At 41.4% G+C, this 15,588-nt stretch overlaps 1 protein-coding gene across 1 annotated transcript; it reads left to right on the plus strand.

The window, feature by feature from the left end:
* The first annotated feature begins 488 nt into the window (after positions 1-488).
* On the plus strand, positions 489-8,906 carry onecutl (one cut domain, family member, like). Its single transcript, XM_088411161.1, is given in 3 exon segments — positions 489-569; positions 571-1,489; positions 8,396-8,906. Coding segments are annotated over 3 exon segments (1,311 nt in total). The 3' UTR covers positions 8,707-8,906.
* Positions 8,907-15,588: the final 6,682 nt, after the last annotated feature.

The raw sequence follows: 15,588 nt of genomic DNA on the forward strand, positions 1-15,588 counted from the left end.
TTTTTTTAAATGCTGTGACGGAAACAATGGTGTTCTTTTCAAATTAAGAGCAAATCAAGTGGTGTTTCAGTGACTCATTTGTTGTATGCTTTTTTTTTAAAGTTCAAAAATGCTTTCACAAGTTGAGCATTGGTTAAAAAAAAAGCTAACTTATGAGCACAACTGTTTAACTGCTTGATTGTTTTTACCGCGTTTGATGATATGCAATTTAAAAAAGAAATTCAGCCGTCGTTGAAGTTTTCCATTTTTCCATCAAATTTGGACCCCCTCAGTTGTAGACTTGAAAGAAAACGTCCGGATTGTTACTCTGTTCATGCAGCTCCTAACTATCCCATCATCTCTTGCAGGCACAAAAGGACGCTTGAAGAAGAAAGAGAGGCTCCTCCGGTGGGTGGCGTGGGAGCGCGAGGAAGTACTTAACGGCGCTCACATTATTAATTAGCCTCCGCAAATCAATACATTCCGACTCATCGATAAATCCATTTGGGATGGACGGGAGTCTGGGAGAGATGTCGCTCCACGGCCACGCCGAGCTGCACTCGCGGGACCTGTCGGCCGCCTTCCCCCGCCCCCCCCCTGGGCGGCGGGCCCCCGCTGGAACCCGAGCCGCGGGCCCCCCCGCCGGCGTTCGAGCACTCCATGTCGGCGCTGGGCTACAGCGGCGACTCCCCGTCCGGGTCGGGCAGCACCTACACCACGCTGACCCCCTTGCAGCCCTTCGACGACAAGTTCCACCACCATCATCACCATCACCACCCCTGCCTGCCCGTCAGTAACGTCATCGGGAGTTTCACTCTGATGCGCGAGGAGCGGGCCGGGCTCCCCGCTAATTTCTACAACCCCTATACCAAAGATCTGACCATGGGCCAGAGTTTGTCGCCGCCCTCCTCGGGTCTGGGGTCCATGCACGGTTACGGGAGTCCCGCCGGCGGCGGCGGCGGCGGCGGCGGCGCCGGGCAGATGCTCCACGGTGGCTACGACGTACACGGCGGGAGCCTCTTCTGCAGGACCTCGGACTTCGGGCGAGAGATGTCGCCCCCGGGATTGGGCGCCGGCGACATGTCCATGGGGCACCAGCTTAACAAAATGGACGGGCCGGGCCACCACGCTCACATCTACAGCCAGCACTACCAGGCGCACCACCACTCCAGCCAGCAGGCCGCCAAAATCGCGGACCACCTGCATTCCCTGTCATCCTCCCCGGGGGACGGCGCCCTGGGTGGCGGCTCCCCGGGGAGCGGCGGAGGCGGCGAGGAGATCAACACCCGCGACGTGGCCCAGAGGATCATCACGGAGTTAAAGCGCTACAGCATCCCGCAGGCCATCTTCGCCGAGCGCATCCTCTGCCGCTCGCAGGGGACGCTCTCCGACCTCCTGAGGAACCCCAAACCCTGGGCCAAGCTCAAGTCCGGACGGGAGACCTTCAAAAGGATGTCCCGATGGCTGCAGGAGCCTGAGTTCCAGAGGATGGCCTCACTCCGCCTGGAAGGTGAGAGCACGCACACACACACACACACACACATACATGTTTGTATGGCTGAGCTTGTGGGGACATCCATTGACATAATGCATTTCATATCCACTAACACTAACCTTAACCGTCAGGAATGATTGCCTAAACCTAACCCTTACCCTAACCTCAATTCTAACCCAATGAAACCTATACTCTAAAAGTAAATCTTGACCCTCAAAAAGTGGTCTGAACAAATGTGGACCGGCCTAAATGTCCTCATTTCTCCAAACTGTCCTCAAAATACAAAACGCTTCTCACAGGAACACACACACACACACACACACACACACAACATGGAATTTATTCCCTGTGAAAATGATGTTCCAAACATGCTCCGATTAGAATGTTGTTCCACGTGGATATTTCTTACAGAGTGATGTTCAAAGTAAAAATATCTTCTCATGATACTTTGTTCATAAGGGCATACATTTTCAAAATGGGAACGTTGTCCCTGGTAGAATGCTGTTCCTCACAGAATGTTGTTTCACATAGAATAGTGTTCCTTGTGAAATGCTGTTCCCTCATTGAATGTTGTTCCTCATACATTCATATATTCCAGAGTTAATGACATTCAGAAGAAAAATGTTTTACTTTTGGGAAATTTGTTCATCAGGAAATAAAGTTCCAAAGTGAATAGATGCCCTCAGTTGACTAATATTGCTTACTGAATGTTGTTCCACATCGGATGTTCCTCCTGGATGCCCCTTGTGGAATTTTGTTCCTCATAGAAAAAAAGTTCCAAATTGAATGATGCCCTTGGTAGAATGCTGAATGTTGTTCCACTTAGAATGAGGCTCCTTGATGGTTTATGTTCCTCATGGAATAAAGTTACAAATAGAAAGATGCCCCTGCTGTTGCTCATAGAAATTTGTTCCACAATCACTGATATTCCCAGTTGCTGACATTACTGATGGAATGATGTTCAGAATAAAATGAAATTTGTTCCTCATGGAAAAAATTCCAAATATAAGTGCTCTTTGTGGAATTTTGATCATGTTCTAATAATAATATTAATAATAATATTCCTGATCAAATGATGTGAATTAAAATATTTTTTCCTGATGGAATTTTGTTTTATGGAGTAAAAAAATTTCCAAATATGAAGATAACCCAAGTACAAAGCTTTTCATCACTGTAGTTCCAAGTAGTTCCACATAGACTGATGTTTCTTGTGGAATGACATACATGGTGGAATAATGTTTGGAATAAAAAAGACTCCGTATGGAATTTTGGAATAAAGTTCCAAATAAAAGATGCTCCAGGTAGAATGATGTTCCTCAAATAATGTTGTTTCATATAGAAACCTGTTCCTTATAGAATTAAGTTCCTCATTTAATGATGACACATAAAATGTTGCTGCTATTGGGATGAGAGTCTTGGAATGATGTTCTTCATGAGGTTAAGTACAGTACAGAAAAATGCCCCTGGTATGGTATTGCTCCAAATTGAATGATGTTCCAAATAGAATAATTTTCCTCATGGAATAAATTTCCAAATAGGAGGATGACCCTGGAAGATTGCTGTTCCACAAAAGATGCTGATCTTTGTGAAATGATGTTCCTCATATAAACTGTCTGGAATACAAAGATTGTCTTGGTAGAATGTTGTTCCCCATGGAATTATAGTCTTTCTGGAATTACATGTTTTATGAAATTATCTTCCAAAGATGGTGCTTGTGATGGTTTTGGTAGAACCTTTGGTAGAACCTTGTTGGTCCAGATTTGTTGTCCATCCATCCATCAATATATATATATATATATATATATATATATATATATATATATATATAATCGTGATCATGATATACAATAAATTTGGTTTGAAATGACCAAAAATAACATTTTGACTGCTAATTGATTAAAAGTTGCTTAAAAGTAAATGATGTGCTTGGTTCTAAGTATGCTTATTTTTTTCATTGGCTTATGCTCAACAAGTAAGTTAGCTGTGTTGCCCTCTGTGCCAAATTTTTGCCTTGTCTTGGGGGATTAATTTGTTGTAATTATTATTTATTTATTTATTTATTTTAGTTTCTTATGATTATTTGTAAGTATCAAGCCTTGAAGACTTGTTTACATACTTGCTTGTTTAAAAAAAAGGGTCAATAAATAGACATATTTGACCAAACATGATGAATAATCGTGATTTCAAAGTTGACCAAAATAATCAGCCCTAATATAATATAATATAATAATATAATATAATATATAATATATATATATATATATATATATATATATATATATATATATATATATATATATATATATATATATATATATATATATATATATATATATATATATATATATATATATATATATATATATATATATATATATATATATATATATATATATTCTTTCAAAAGAAGTTTGTAGGGTAGGTGTGTGTGACATTTCCTCTCTTTTGGAAAACAGAACGCCGTATCGGGGGCGGCCTGGCACTTTTGGACGCCAGCCATTTTCTTGTCGGGGGCTGGGGGGGGGTGGTTGCGGGATTGTTGTTTTTCCCTCCTGGCCGATCCCGCTTTTGTTTAATTACCGGAGTGTATTGATTACCATGGGAAAGAGCGGCTCGCCTCGGCCGCCATTTCCAGACGGGAATTAGCATTCCAAGGATGGCCTCTCCTTTCCTGCCAATGTTGTTTCGTCAAATAAGCGTTTATCTACCGAGACGTTTGTCCAAACACGGCTCACCGGTGATCCCGGGAATTATCCACGGCCGAATTATACACGGGACGAGGCCCTCGAGTGTTCAGAGGAGGCCATCGGGATCGCCACTCCAAGAGGAGGACGTGGGGATCAGCAAATGAGGAAAATGGCGCTTCTTTCAAGATTACATCCAAATGGATTGATTTGAAAAAGTTAAACACAACTGAACTTAGGTCGCAATTCTTACAAGCAGCACTAGTGGCCACTGATGAGCTCATTTGCATACTGTGATTCCAAATGTGTGTGCAACCATTGTTTTTATTCAGCCGCGCAAGAGTTAACCAACCCGGATGAGTGTGAGCGGCCCACATTTAATCAATAATTTCTATCAGCCGCTGGGCCACAAAGCAATAGGGAGGAAGGGGCGGAGCAGGAGGTGCGGGGCTGCGGGGGGACGGCAGAGCCACCCCGAGGTGGGGGGAAGGGATCGGGAGGGGGTGGGGGGGCGCTGAAGGGCTCTCCATCACGTTTGCACAACACGAGACGCAGCGTACATCACGATTAGCGGCTGTTCCCACCATCATAAGACGCCCGGGAGGGGGGATATTTATGTCGGGCTGCCAACGCCGATTTATAGCGCGCCGATTGGGAGCCTCTTACGCGGCATTACAGTGCTAGCAAGCATTTACTTAATGGCCGCCGCCATGGCCAGCCAGGGAGCCCCCCCCACCCACTCCCATCCCGGATGCCCTCCCACAACAGGCCGTAAATACTCCCTGCACGCTACCTAGCTATCGCTATTGTGTTGCAGCTTTCATTATGACATATCACTACTGTACAGAGCCAGACGATTCCGATTTCGATTCTCGTGTCCGTGAATCGGCGGCCACTGAGCGGCGCTATGCTTTAGTCATGAAGGCAAAAATGAAGAGTTTCACAACTACTGCAAGTGACTGCAGGAAAAATAGTCAAATAGGATGAAGAATATGTGACGAGGTACTGGTATATTGTTTGTTTACATGTGTTGCTGCACTATTTGTGTTCAGTTATCCGTTAGCCACTAAGAGGCTATTTGTTTGCCTGTCTATGGAATTTCTCATTAGGTTTGCATTAAGACAGCAGATTTAACAACAAAGTTATGAGATTATTTTTAATATCGATTTGATGTCGAATAACTATTGATAGATGTTCATGGCACAGTTGTGTGCAAATGTATCGCGTTTTTAAACGCAGTACTTTTGGTGTTTTCTATAACTGCAAAATGTATGTTATACAGTGGAAAAATAATGAAATAATGTGAAAAAGTTGAAAACTAGACAAGCTTTTAGTTTGCTTGTTTTTTATACGTATGTATACAAATATACATATTCTGACTGACTAACAGTAGCAAATATGTTATTAGGTTGAGTGTTATTAAATGTAAATGTAATTCCACCATTTGCTTTGAGCTTTAATATCGTGAAAAAAAAAACAAAAAAAAAGGTTTTTTAGAACACCTTCCATGCATGCCAACTTAATATATAATATAATATAATATAATATAATATAATATAATATAATATAATATAATATAATATAATATAATATAATATAATATAATATAATGTAATGTAATATAATATAATATAATATAATATAATATAATATAATATAATATAATATATTAATATTGTGTGTGTAATACGTATTATGCAGTAAAATGTACTCATTGTTTTATCCATTTAAGGGGGTGGCCATGTTGCCTCTTGCTACAGGGTAAAATTGACATCACAATTGTTCAGGTTAGATAACATCCAATCACGTCTCAGTTGCCAGGTGAGCTGTGATGTCATTTTCAGGTGACCAAAAAAAATGGCTGCCACCAGAAATATGGATGGATTTTGCTGCCTTAATTCATATTCCACAAATGCAATATCAATCAGAATATTGTGTTGTAACGAGTGTGGACATAATGTAAAAAAAAAAAGGTTTGGGGTTGACTTCCTCTTTAAATAATTTCAATCAATAGAGTTTTACATGAAGGTTTAAATATAAACGTACTTTAAAAAAAACAGATGGAAATGTTTTAAAAATTATAACATATATAAACATTATAGTTTTTATTGAATATGTTACTGCAGTAAATGTTTTTATAAGAGTGCCTTAGTCCCATAAAAGTGTTTTTGCAGTAAATGCATTATTAGTGTTGCTGGTATAAATATTGACAAATATGAGCATTTGAAAAATGTATTGATCGTGGAAAAAAAAATCAAACATGATTGTATTAGTTATAATATTCCTGTTTAACCGTCAAACTATCAAATGGCAGCGAGCGCGTCACGTTGTTTGATCATCGGCGCTTTGTATTGTCTCGTTGCGGAAACGAGCTTTAAAATGTCCGCGGGTTGTCATTGAAGTGTTGCTGGGGAAAGAAAGAGAATGAAAGACGGTGAAAAAGATGGAGAGGGAGGCGGCGCTGAGGTCCTGCTCGTTTCTCCACTAATGAGCAAGAAACCTGGAATGAGATGTTTGGGGATGACGAAATGGAAGCGGATCAATTGAGGGTGTTTCATTTATTTAATGTGGCGCTTTTGTGGCGTGTGTGTGTGTGTTGTGTGTGCGTGTGTGTGTGTGTGTGTGTGTGTGTGTGTGTGCTTTTGAAGGTCATGCTGAGCTGATAACGCCCGCCAATCAGCTGAGGCAATCACTGACATTCCTCAAAGACTGGAAATAAGAATGAAATCGATTGTTCAAGATTCTTAACATTTATAATATTTATTAAATATGCATTACAAACCGGGTGGCATATTGAAAACTGGTTAGCATGTCCGCCTGAGACGGGTTCGATTCCGGCTCTGGCTTTCCTCTCTTGGGTTTGCATGTTCTCCCGGTGCCTGCATATTTTTTTTTTTTTTCGGGTACTCTGGTTTCCTCCCACATTCCCAGAAACATGCATGGTAGGTAAAAGGATGCATTATTCTTACATTGGACACTACAAATTGTCCAATAATACGCCACAGAGACAAACAACCATTCACACACACCTTAGGACGATTTGGAGTGTCCAATGAAACGATCAAACTTTTGGGAAATTTTGGGATTGCGGGAAGAAATTAGATTTCCTGGAGAAAATGAATGCGGGCATGGGGAGAACATGCAAACTCACCCTAAACATAGGAGGGCCAGAGGCTACTACTACAGATGTGCTAACCATTCCTCCACTGCGCCACAAAAATAATTCATATTCCATCAATTTAACATTAATGAGATGTTTAAAGGAGGGGCTGCATAAATTACCGTCATTCCAGAAATCTAAGATGAACTTTTCTCAAAAATGAATGCAAAAGTTTTGATGTATCCTATAAATGGGTATTTAGATTATATATTTCTTTCAACACCATTTGAGAATAATTGATCCGTCAGCCAGATAAACCGTATTTTCACGCACAGATATACATTTTTATATCGTCCTTATTGTTACTTATAATAATTACTGTAACGGGACAAGCTAAACGGCTAACGTCAGTTGGCTGTTAAGAGCAAGTGCCTGTTGCAGCTAACAGCAGCTCATTTTACCTGAGGTTGATACAGCATTATTTTCAACAAAAGAAGCGAGCACACTGAACCAACGTCCGAGCATCCTTTTTCTTACACATTACTAAAACGGAGAAGATCATGTTCACTGACCGCACACAGCGCGGTAAATCTGAAACACATTTATCTTAACCCGCAACAAATACGAATAAATAACTTACGTATACGACGACAAGAAAATGTGAAGTTTTTAGGTAGATGAGATTTATTCTGTTTTAGTTTTGAAATTGTCGCTGAACACTTGGTGTGCCCTACACACAGTAACAAAGAAAATACTAGAATTTACTCCGAAATGAAGGGTGCATCCTATATTTGGGCAATTACGGTACTTGATTGTGAAGACATTTTTGAACAGACTTCCCCTCGAATGCAGGAAACGTGCCTTGTATTTACGCGGCGCAATATTGCGATCAGTTAACGAGTGGCTAAAGGCATCCCGGTTCCCGTCAGAATCTTCTAAAAGCCGCCAGACGAGCGAGCCGATGCCTTCACGCCGACGCAAGTTGCTGATTCGTCTTTTCGGGCCATCCGGTTTGCCGAGCTCAGCTCTTTCCCTTCGGACAAATCCACTTTCCCCGCACTTAATCCATTTGTCCCGGTTAGCCGCTTGCACTTTTTGTTTTAATTTGTCTGGCCGTTGCGTTTCCTCTCCGCGCAGCCTGCAAGAGGAAGGAGCAGGAGCAAAGCAAACTGGAGCGGAACCAGGGGCCCAAACGAACCCGGCTGGTGTTCACCGACCTCCAACGCCGCACGCTGCTGGCCATCTTCCGGGAGAACCACCGGCCCACCAAGGACCTGCAAGTGACCATCTCGCAGCAACTGGGTTTGGAGCTCTCCACCGTCAGCAACTTCTTCATGAACGCCCGGCGCCGCAACCTCAACAAGTGGAGCGACGAGGGACGCCCGTCCTCCACCGGGTCCTCGGGATCCAGCGCCTCGTCCTCGGCGGTGTCCTGCAGCACGGCGTGATGGAGGCGGGACGGGGCGAGGGGACACGGAGCCGAGTCTGAGCAGTGACCGGCCGGCGTCAAATGTCCTCCCGGAGGCGCGGAAGAAGCCGCCAGACGACATTTCAAACCAAAGCGTGGTTACGGCGCCCCGGAGTCGGCGGTAGGGGGCGCCGCAGTGATACGAGCGCGGGGCGGGGCGGTTTCGCTTGTACAGTGGTACCTTGACTTTCCGGTGACCCAATTCATGAGTTATGCAAAACGTTTGCTTGTTCCTTTTTTCTTTTTTAAGCAGAATTGCTGATGCACTTTCAGACGTTTATTGAAAGAGACAAAAAAAAAGTCAAACAAAATAAAAACAGCAGAAGATGCTAGCACACAACTCCTGGCACTCACTTAGCCAAGCTTTCTTGATGGCATACTCGCGCAAATGTACAGTATGAGCTAATTTGCTAAGCCACACCCACATTAATGTACGCTCTCATGCCAAGCCACGCCCCCTTAAAGTCATACACACGCAAATGTGCAAATGCGTGACCGGGTTTTATAAGTTGTTGCGGGCCAATAGAATGGGACCACTTAGTGATATTTGTTCGTTTTTTGTTTTTGTTTGCTGTACATATAGAAATGATGTGCTTAAAACCACAAGTCAAAATCTCATTTTATTGTTTTTTTTTCTACACATTTTTGACCTCCTGAAACCCCCATTTTGAAAAAAATGCAAACACATTTTCACTCCATAGTATTCCGTTTTGTTTTGTATTTCACACTTTACAATGGTGAATTATGCAGAAAATACTGCGGAAAATGAACCAACACGACTTCAATGTCTTCAACGCCGCTTCTTAGTTTTCATGCTTTTCTTTCTCCCCTATAAAATTTGCATTTACACCAAATGGTCCCCTCCTAATGGCCGGTGACAAAATACCAAAATAAGAAAAAATAACAAAATAAGAACATTCAAAGACCACGTCCCTAAATGGCATACAATACTCATGTGTCATGTGTTTGATTTTGAACTTTGTTACACTAAAAATACTTCTTTAAGAAATACAAAACAAAACACTCGCAAAAAATATAACTAGTGAAATAGAACTGATAGACCTAATTTAGCCACGCCCCAAAAAGGCAAAGTTCACAAATTCAGCCATTTTCAGTGGTTAAAAGTTTATATTTTGAATATGATTAATTTTATGTAAATAGTACTTTTCATGTAAAATGTTTTACTTGCTGAAAACGTCATCACATGTGCTGGAGGCACAGGAAAAGCACCAATCATGGTTCACCTTTTGGTTGAGTGACTTTCACAAGCTGCATCTTGATTTGTCAGTTTAGCTTCCTGCAAATAATGTGTTTTTAAAAATATCAACTTTTCATTAAAAATAGTCATAAAATAATCATAAACAAAATAATAAATGTGACTACTAAAAATGGCTGAATAAGAATAAGACTCTTTAAAATGATTTTAAAGAGTTTTAAACCCATGTAACAAAAACATGGAAAAGACTTGAATAATCCATGACTAGGCCACGCCCACTTAAAGGCACACAACACTCAAACGTAGCGTGTGCATGTGTGACTTTCAAACAAGTAGGATTTTTGAAACCACCTTTTGAAATACACAAAATGAGAACATTCTCAATGAGCTTGAGGACGACATTGAAGTAACACTGCGTAACCAATCAATTACAAACCACACCCCCTTAAAAGAAGGCATCAACACGTAAACATTTAAGTGTGTGTGTGTGTGTGTGTATTACTTTAAGATTAATTTCCGTATGCATATTGTACAATACGGTGTAATTCTTCTGAGGTAAAAAAAAAAAAATGTGGCGTGTTTTATTTGACTCGGTCACGGAGTTGAGGTGCCACTGTACAGCCCTTTTCATGACGCCATTTTGTTGGCTTCTCGTAGATTAGCGTGTGGCGGCGGGAGGTTCCACCAATCAGGAGCAAGCATAATTTTTGGTGCACCTCCACCCCCCCCACCCGCTCCTGACCAATCAGGAGCTGCCGTTTGCTCAAATGCTGAGCGCTCTCTCTTGTGTATGACTTTTAACAACTCACCCCCCCCCCCCCCCCCCACCCAAATTTTGTTTGTTATCACTCGCCTTTCCTCGAGAATCATGGTGAACGAGGAAGACGAGTTTTTTTTTTTTTTTTTTTTTTTAAGCATGCGTTTCCATGGCGATGGCTCCCAGGACTTGCGAGCCTGGAATCATCCGGAGGCCTCGGTAGCGTTTTCGACTCGCAGCTGTCAATCATTCTCAATAACAGGAGACCCCACCCCCATTTACCTCACCAAATAGAGTCCCCCCCACTCCTACCCCCTCCCATAGCCTTGACTGAAAAAAAAAAAAAAAGACCGGGACAGAATCCATCCATTTTGGCTCCCAAAGCAAACAAGGACTTTTTTATTGGGGGGGGCTGTCTCTATTTGCCACACACAACATTCTTTGTCCTTTTTTTTTTTTTTTTTAAAACACTGAAGGAATGTGATTCTTTCCAACCTTTTTTTTTTGTACAGATGTCAAGCACACGCCTGTGGTTTTTGGTCGGCAAAGGAATCCGCTTGGACTCGCCTCCATTTTGGGCCGACTGATCCCATCCGCTCTATTTATCTTTGTCTATTTATTGTTTTGTTGTTTTAATTTATTTGCCTATTTATTGACGCCAACTATAGGAATACGTGTTTATTTATGATGTCTGTGTTTTTATCTGATGGGCACTTTTAGCTGTAGAATCCCATCGTGATACCAAAGATGAACTTTGCCTCCCTGAATGTACGGCTTGAACCCCCGAACCCTTCGTTTCCTGACCCCGTTCCTCCCGTGATGTTACGTACAGTATTTTTACGGCTTGCCCCCCCCGTTTCTTTGTGTGTGTGTGTGCTCAGCTTTTCTAGGCCAAAGCTTCTTTGAATGTTGTGATATGAATAATGAATATTGATAATATTGATGATGACAATAATAGCGGGTGATGAGGCGGGGGCCCATCGCCACCTTCCCCGAGCGTATTCAAGGTCACATGCTTGTGTCCCTTGGGGGGTCCTGCATGCTTATGACCCCCCCCCCACCCCTTTTCTCCCCAAAATCCACCATTTTACCTGACTCGTGGCCCACTCTTGTCCTCATCAACAGTCTCAGTTCCAAAGGGGAGCTTGAATGATACTTCCAAAGGTTTTTTTTTTTTTTTTGGGAGGGGGGTGTACGTGCGTGCTTTTATTGTCTCATTAGTTTTTTTCTTGTTCCAAAGTAAAGCAATCTAAAATGCACCCCAAAAAGTTTATAAAGCACGACTTTTATCCAAATGAAGTTCCTCAACTGTCTACAACATAGTTCATTGGCACAATGATTTCAGAGATGGCAGCAAAAAAAAAAAAAAATCCCAAATATCTGCATTTGAAGTGCTAACTTCCTGGTTCTTTTTAAATCAGCATTTTCCAGGAAAAGCTTTCTTTCTTCTTCTTTGTTAAGCTACTGGAAAGTTCTTGAGAATATCGCCACATGAACTTGGGATAGTTTTGGACTTTGGGCTAGGATTTATTTTATTTCTGTACAAAGTGAAGTTTTGTTTCAAAGCTGTGTCTACACCTAGACTTTAGACAATATTAACCTTTAACCAAAAAAAAAAAAAATCCTGTTATTTAGGTATTTTTTTTTAACCAGGGCAAAAAAATCAAACTTTTCTCTCACTCGACCTTATTTTGTATGTTATTTATTTTTGTTTATTGTTACTTTCTACCAGATCTCTGAGGGTTTGAAGGGTGTGGTAATCAGGAGATGACATCATTCTCAATGGAAAGCCATTGCTAGCATTTTTATCTTTGATATCCATTTTGGTGCTACTAGCGGGCTCCAGGAGGCTACTAGTTCAAAACGCATGACTACTAGTTGAACATTGTAGTGCGACTCATGCAGCCAAGTGCTCCACTAATAAGGTTGAACTCATTCACTCCCAAAGACGTATTTAAACGTTTTTGCAGTTCAGACATTCAACCCCATGTACTTATTCCCTTTTCCCCCCAAAAATATTAGAGTAAAATACAGTCTGAAAATAGATGGCAGTGAATGAGTTAATGACTGTAAACCAGTATGCCAAAGGTGGCACCAAAAATCGGAAAGTGGAAGTGATGCTCCGAAAGATTTCCCGTCCCCAATGTATGGTTATCTTAGCTTTGCAGAAATACCAAAGATTGCGTCCGTTTCCCGGCCTGCTTTTGCGTCCCCGCGGAAAAGGCAGGTCTTCCCTGTGTGCACTTGACAGACGAGGGGGGGCGGGGGTGGGCAAGGGCTGAGATTTGGAGCCTTGGAGGAGGTCATCGACTTTTTTTTTTGTAGACTTCAAAGGAGTCTTTCTCTGCGGGTATTTGCTCGGGTGTATGCTGTCGGACACACCGGTGGGCTTTTGAGACGGTGGGGGGGTGGTGGGGGGGTCATAGAGGATGATGATGATGTTTAAAGTTTAATGTGTAACAATTGTAAGCATGCTCAAAGGTCGAATGGGGCTGTGGGGCGTTTTTTAAGAGTAAAAGCGGTATGGCGTTCAATCTGTCAATTCAAGTCGCCTCCTCCCGTACCCACAGCCCCACCTGGTGGCTGGTGGATGTCAATGAAAAAGTCTTTCAGGGTCAGAGCGGGAAAAGAGCAAAAAAAATAAACAAATAACCAAAGATCGAAGACGTTAGCTGCTGCTGATGCATGGAGCACTCACAAGATTGATGAAGCACCAAGAGTATCTATCATTGTGGGAATGCTGAAGAGCCAATGTTATTCTACAACAAAATTCTTCACATTTGTTTTAGTTGTGATGCAATCCATTCCAGAATATTCACAGCACAACTTAATGTTCTCCAAAATTCAATTTTTTTTCAGTTCCTGTTTAGAAAGTTTGGAAACACCTAAAAAAAAATGTGTCAAGAAATTCAAACCACATTATTTAAGTCTTGAAAATGCACAACTGTGAACTGAATGTCATTCCAGGTCAAACAGTAGCATCCACATCATAGAGCAGATTCAGGAAATACCGGTGTCAAAAGATGTCTACTTTGAAAAATCTAAATGATAAAATACATTCTGTTGTGAGCAATATTTTATGTTTACCAAATAAATCATATCGTATTGCTTCATGATGTTTAAAAGTAAAGTATTAATCTGCAATTTAGGATATTCAGGGCAAAACTTAGTTTGCAATATTTAAAGAAAAATGGGACATTTGAGATTAACACATAAAACATCGCATTAATATATGATGCAATTTACTACAAGACAATAGTTAAAAAAGCGGCTCTTTTGATGTAACAAAGTTATTTTCAATTCTTTTAACTGCTATAAAAAACCCACAACATTTATTTATTTTCTTCTATTTCATTTTCTCTTTTTTCTTTTCTTTTGTCTCCTTTCTTCTTCTTTGTCTCCATTTTCTTCCTTTTCTTTTTCTTGTTTTCTTCTGCTTCTATTTCTCTCATCTTTCTTCTGCTTGTTCTTCTTCACTGTTAGTTTTCTTCTCCTTTTGATTGTTCTTATCACTTTTTCTTTTCAAGTTTCTTCTTCTTTTGTCCTTCTTAGCTCATTCTTCGCTTTCTGTTTCTTCTTCTGCTTGCTCACATCTTTTTTCTTCTCTTTCTTCCTCTTCATCCCTTTTCTTCTTAGTTTTTTTTTGTTTTAATTTGTTTCCGCTACAACATTTTAACATCAAACGTACATACAAATATTAGTTGGATTCTTCTTCTTCTTTTTAGCATCTGCATTACTGCCACCTACTGAGCTGGAGTGTGGGTCAGAGTATTAGGGAACATAAAATAGGTGGGACAAAAAACTAATTTAAGGAAAAAGAGATGATCTGAACACGGATGTAAAAATTGCAGAAAAATCACAGTGACGGAATTTTTCCCCTTGAAGTGGCCCACCGTGAAGCTCCGCCCCTTCATTTTCTCCAAATTTTTGGCACCTTTTGCTCAGATAAAAGCTTTGCACATCTTGGTATTATCTGTCAGCTTTTTGATGCGGAAAAGCTAATATATTGAATTTCCTGACCCCTTAACGTGTACTGAGAATATTTGAATTTGAAAGCGTGTTTCCAAACCTTCCATTTTTTTTCTAAATACTTCATCCTGCATTTTTAACGGTTGAATGCGTGAATTTCAGTTTGGCATCAGCTCTTCAGTATTCACTCGCAGTTTCTACACGAATTGCACCCTTGATCAGTATTATTGAGTTGAAGTGGAACTGAGACATTGAATTTTTTGACTGTCCCCCCCCCGTAAACGATCCCGAATCCCCCACTTCCTTTTGTGTACATGAAGACTTGACCATCTACCTCAACTGTGTGAGAAGATATTCTGTAACCAAAGAATTCCATGCTGTCAGGGTGTCTGTCTGTCCGTCTCATCTTTGTCATGCCTTTATGTCCCAAAAACAAGGAAAAAAAAAAAAAAGAAAAAAGAAAAATAGCTGGAATCAATCTGTGGCGGCGTCCTCGCGGACCTGCGTCCAGCCAAAGCTTCCGTCCCGTCCATCCGTGTTTCTGTGTGTAAATAAATTCCTCGTCAAGACCAAAAATCAAGAAAGAAGGAGGTGACAATCCAAGCAAGGAGGTTCTTGCTGTAATCAACGTTGCCTGTTCCTTGTTTCCCCCCAAAAAAGCCGGAATCACGGGACCTTTCCCCACAAAGTCATCCCAGAATCAAAGTAGGAGACAGAAGCTATTTTTCCACGTTTGTAAGAAGAAGCCAGCCTTGCTCCCTCGTCCCCCGTCCAAACTCGGACGGGGGAAGGCGCCGCGGGGAACGCTAATATTTGACTGAGTGCGTTTCCCGGGCTCGAGTCGGACCGACGCGCGCGGCGGGAATTTTTGTTCTTTGCGTTTCTTTTCTATCAGCAACTCAAGAGAATCCCTTTGAATA

Source organism: Hippichthys cyanospilos, chromosome 3 (assembly GCF_059441005.1).
Source record: "Hippichthys cyanospilos isolate Australia breed blue-spotted pipefish chromosome 3, RoL_Hcya_1.0, whole genome shotgun sequence".
NCBI classification, from domain to species: Eukaryota; Metazoa; Chordata; class Actinopteri; order Syngnathiformes; family Syngnathidae; genus Hippichthys; species Hippichthys cyanospilos.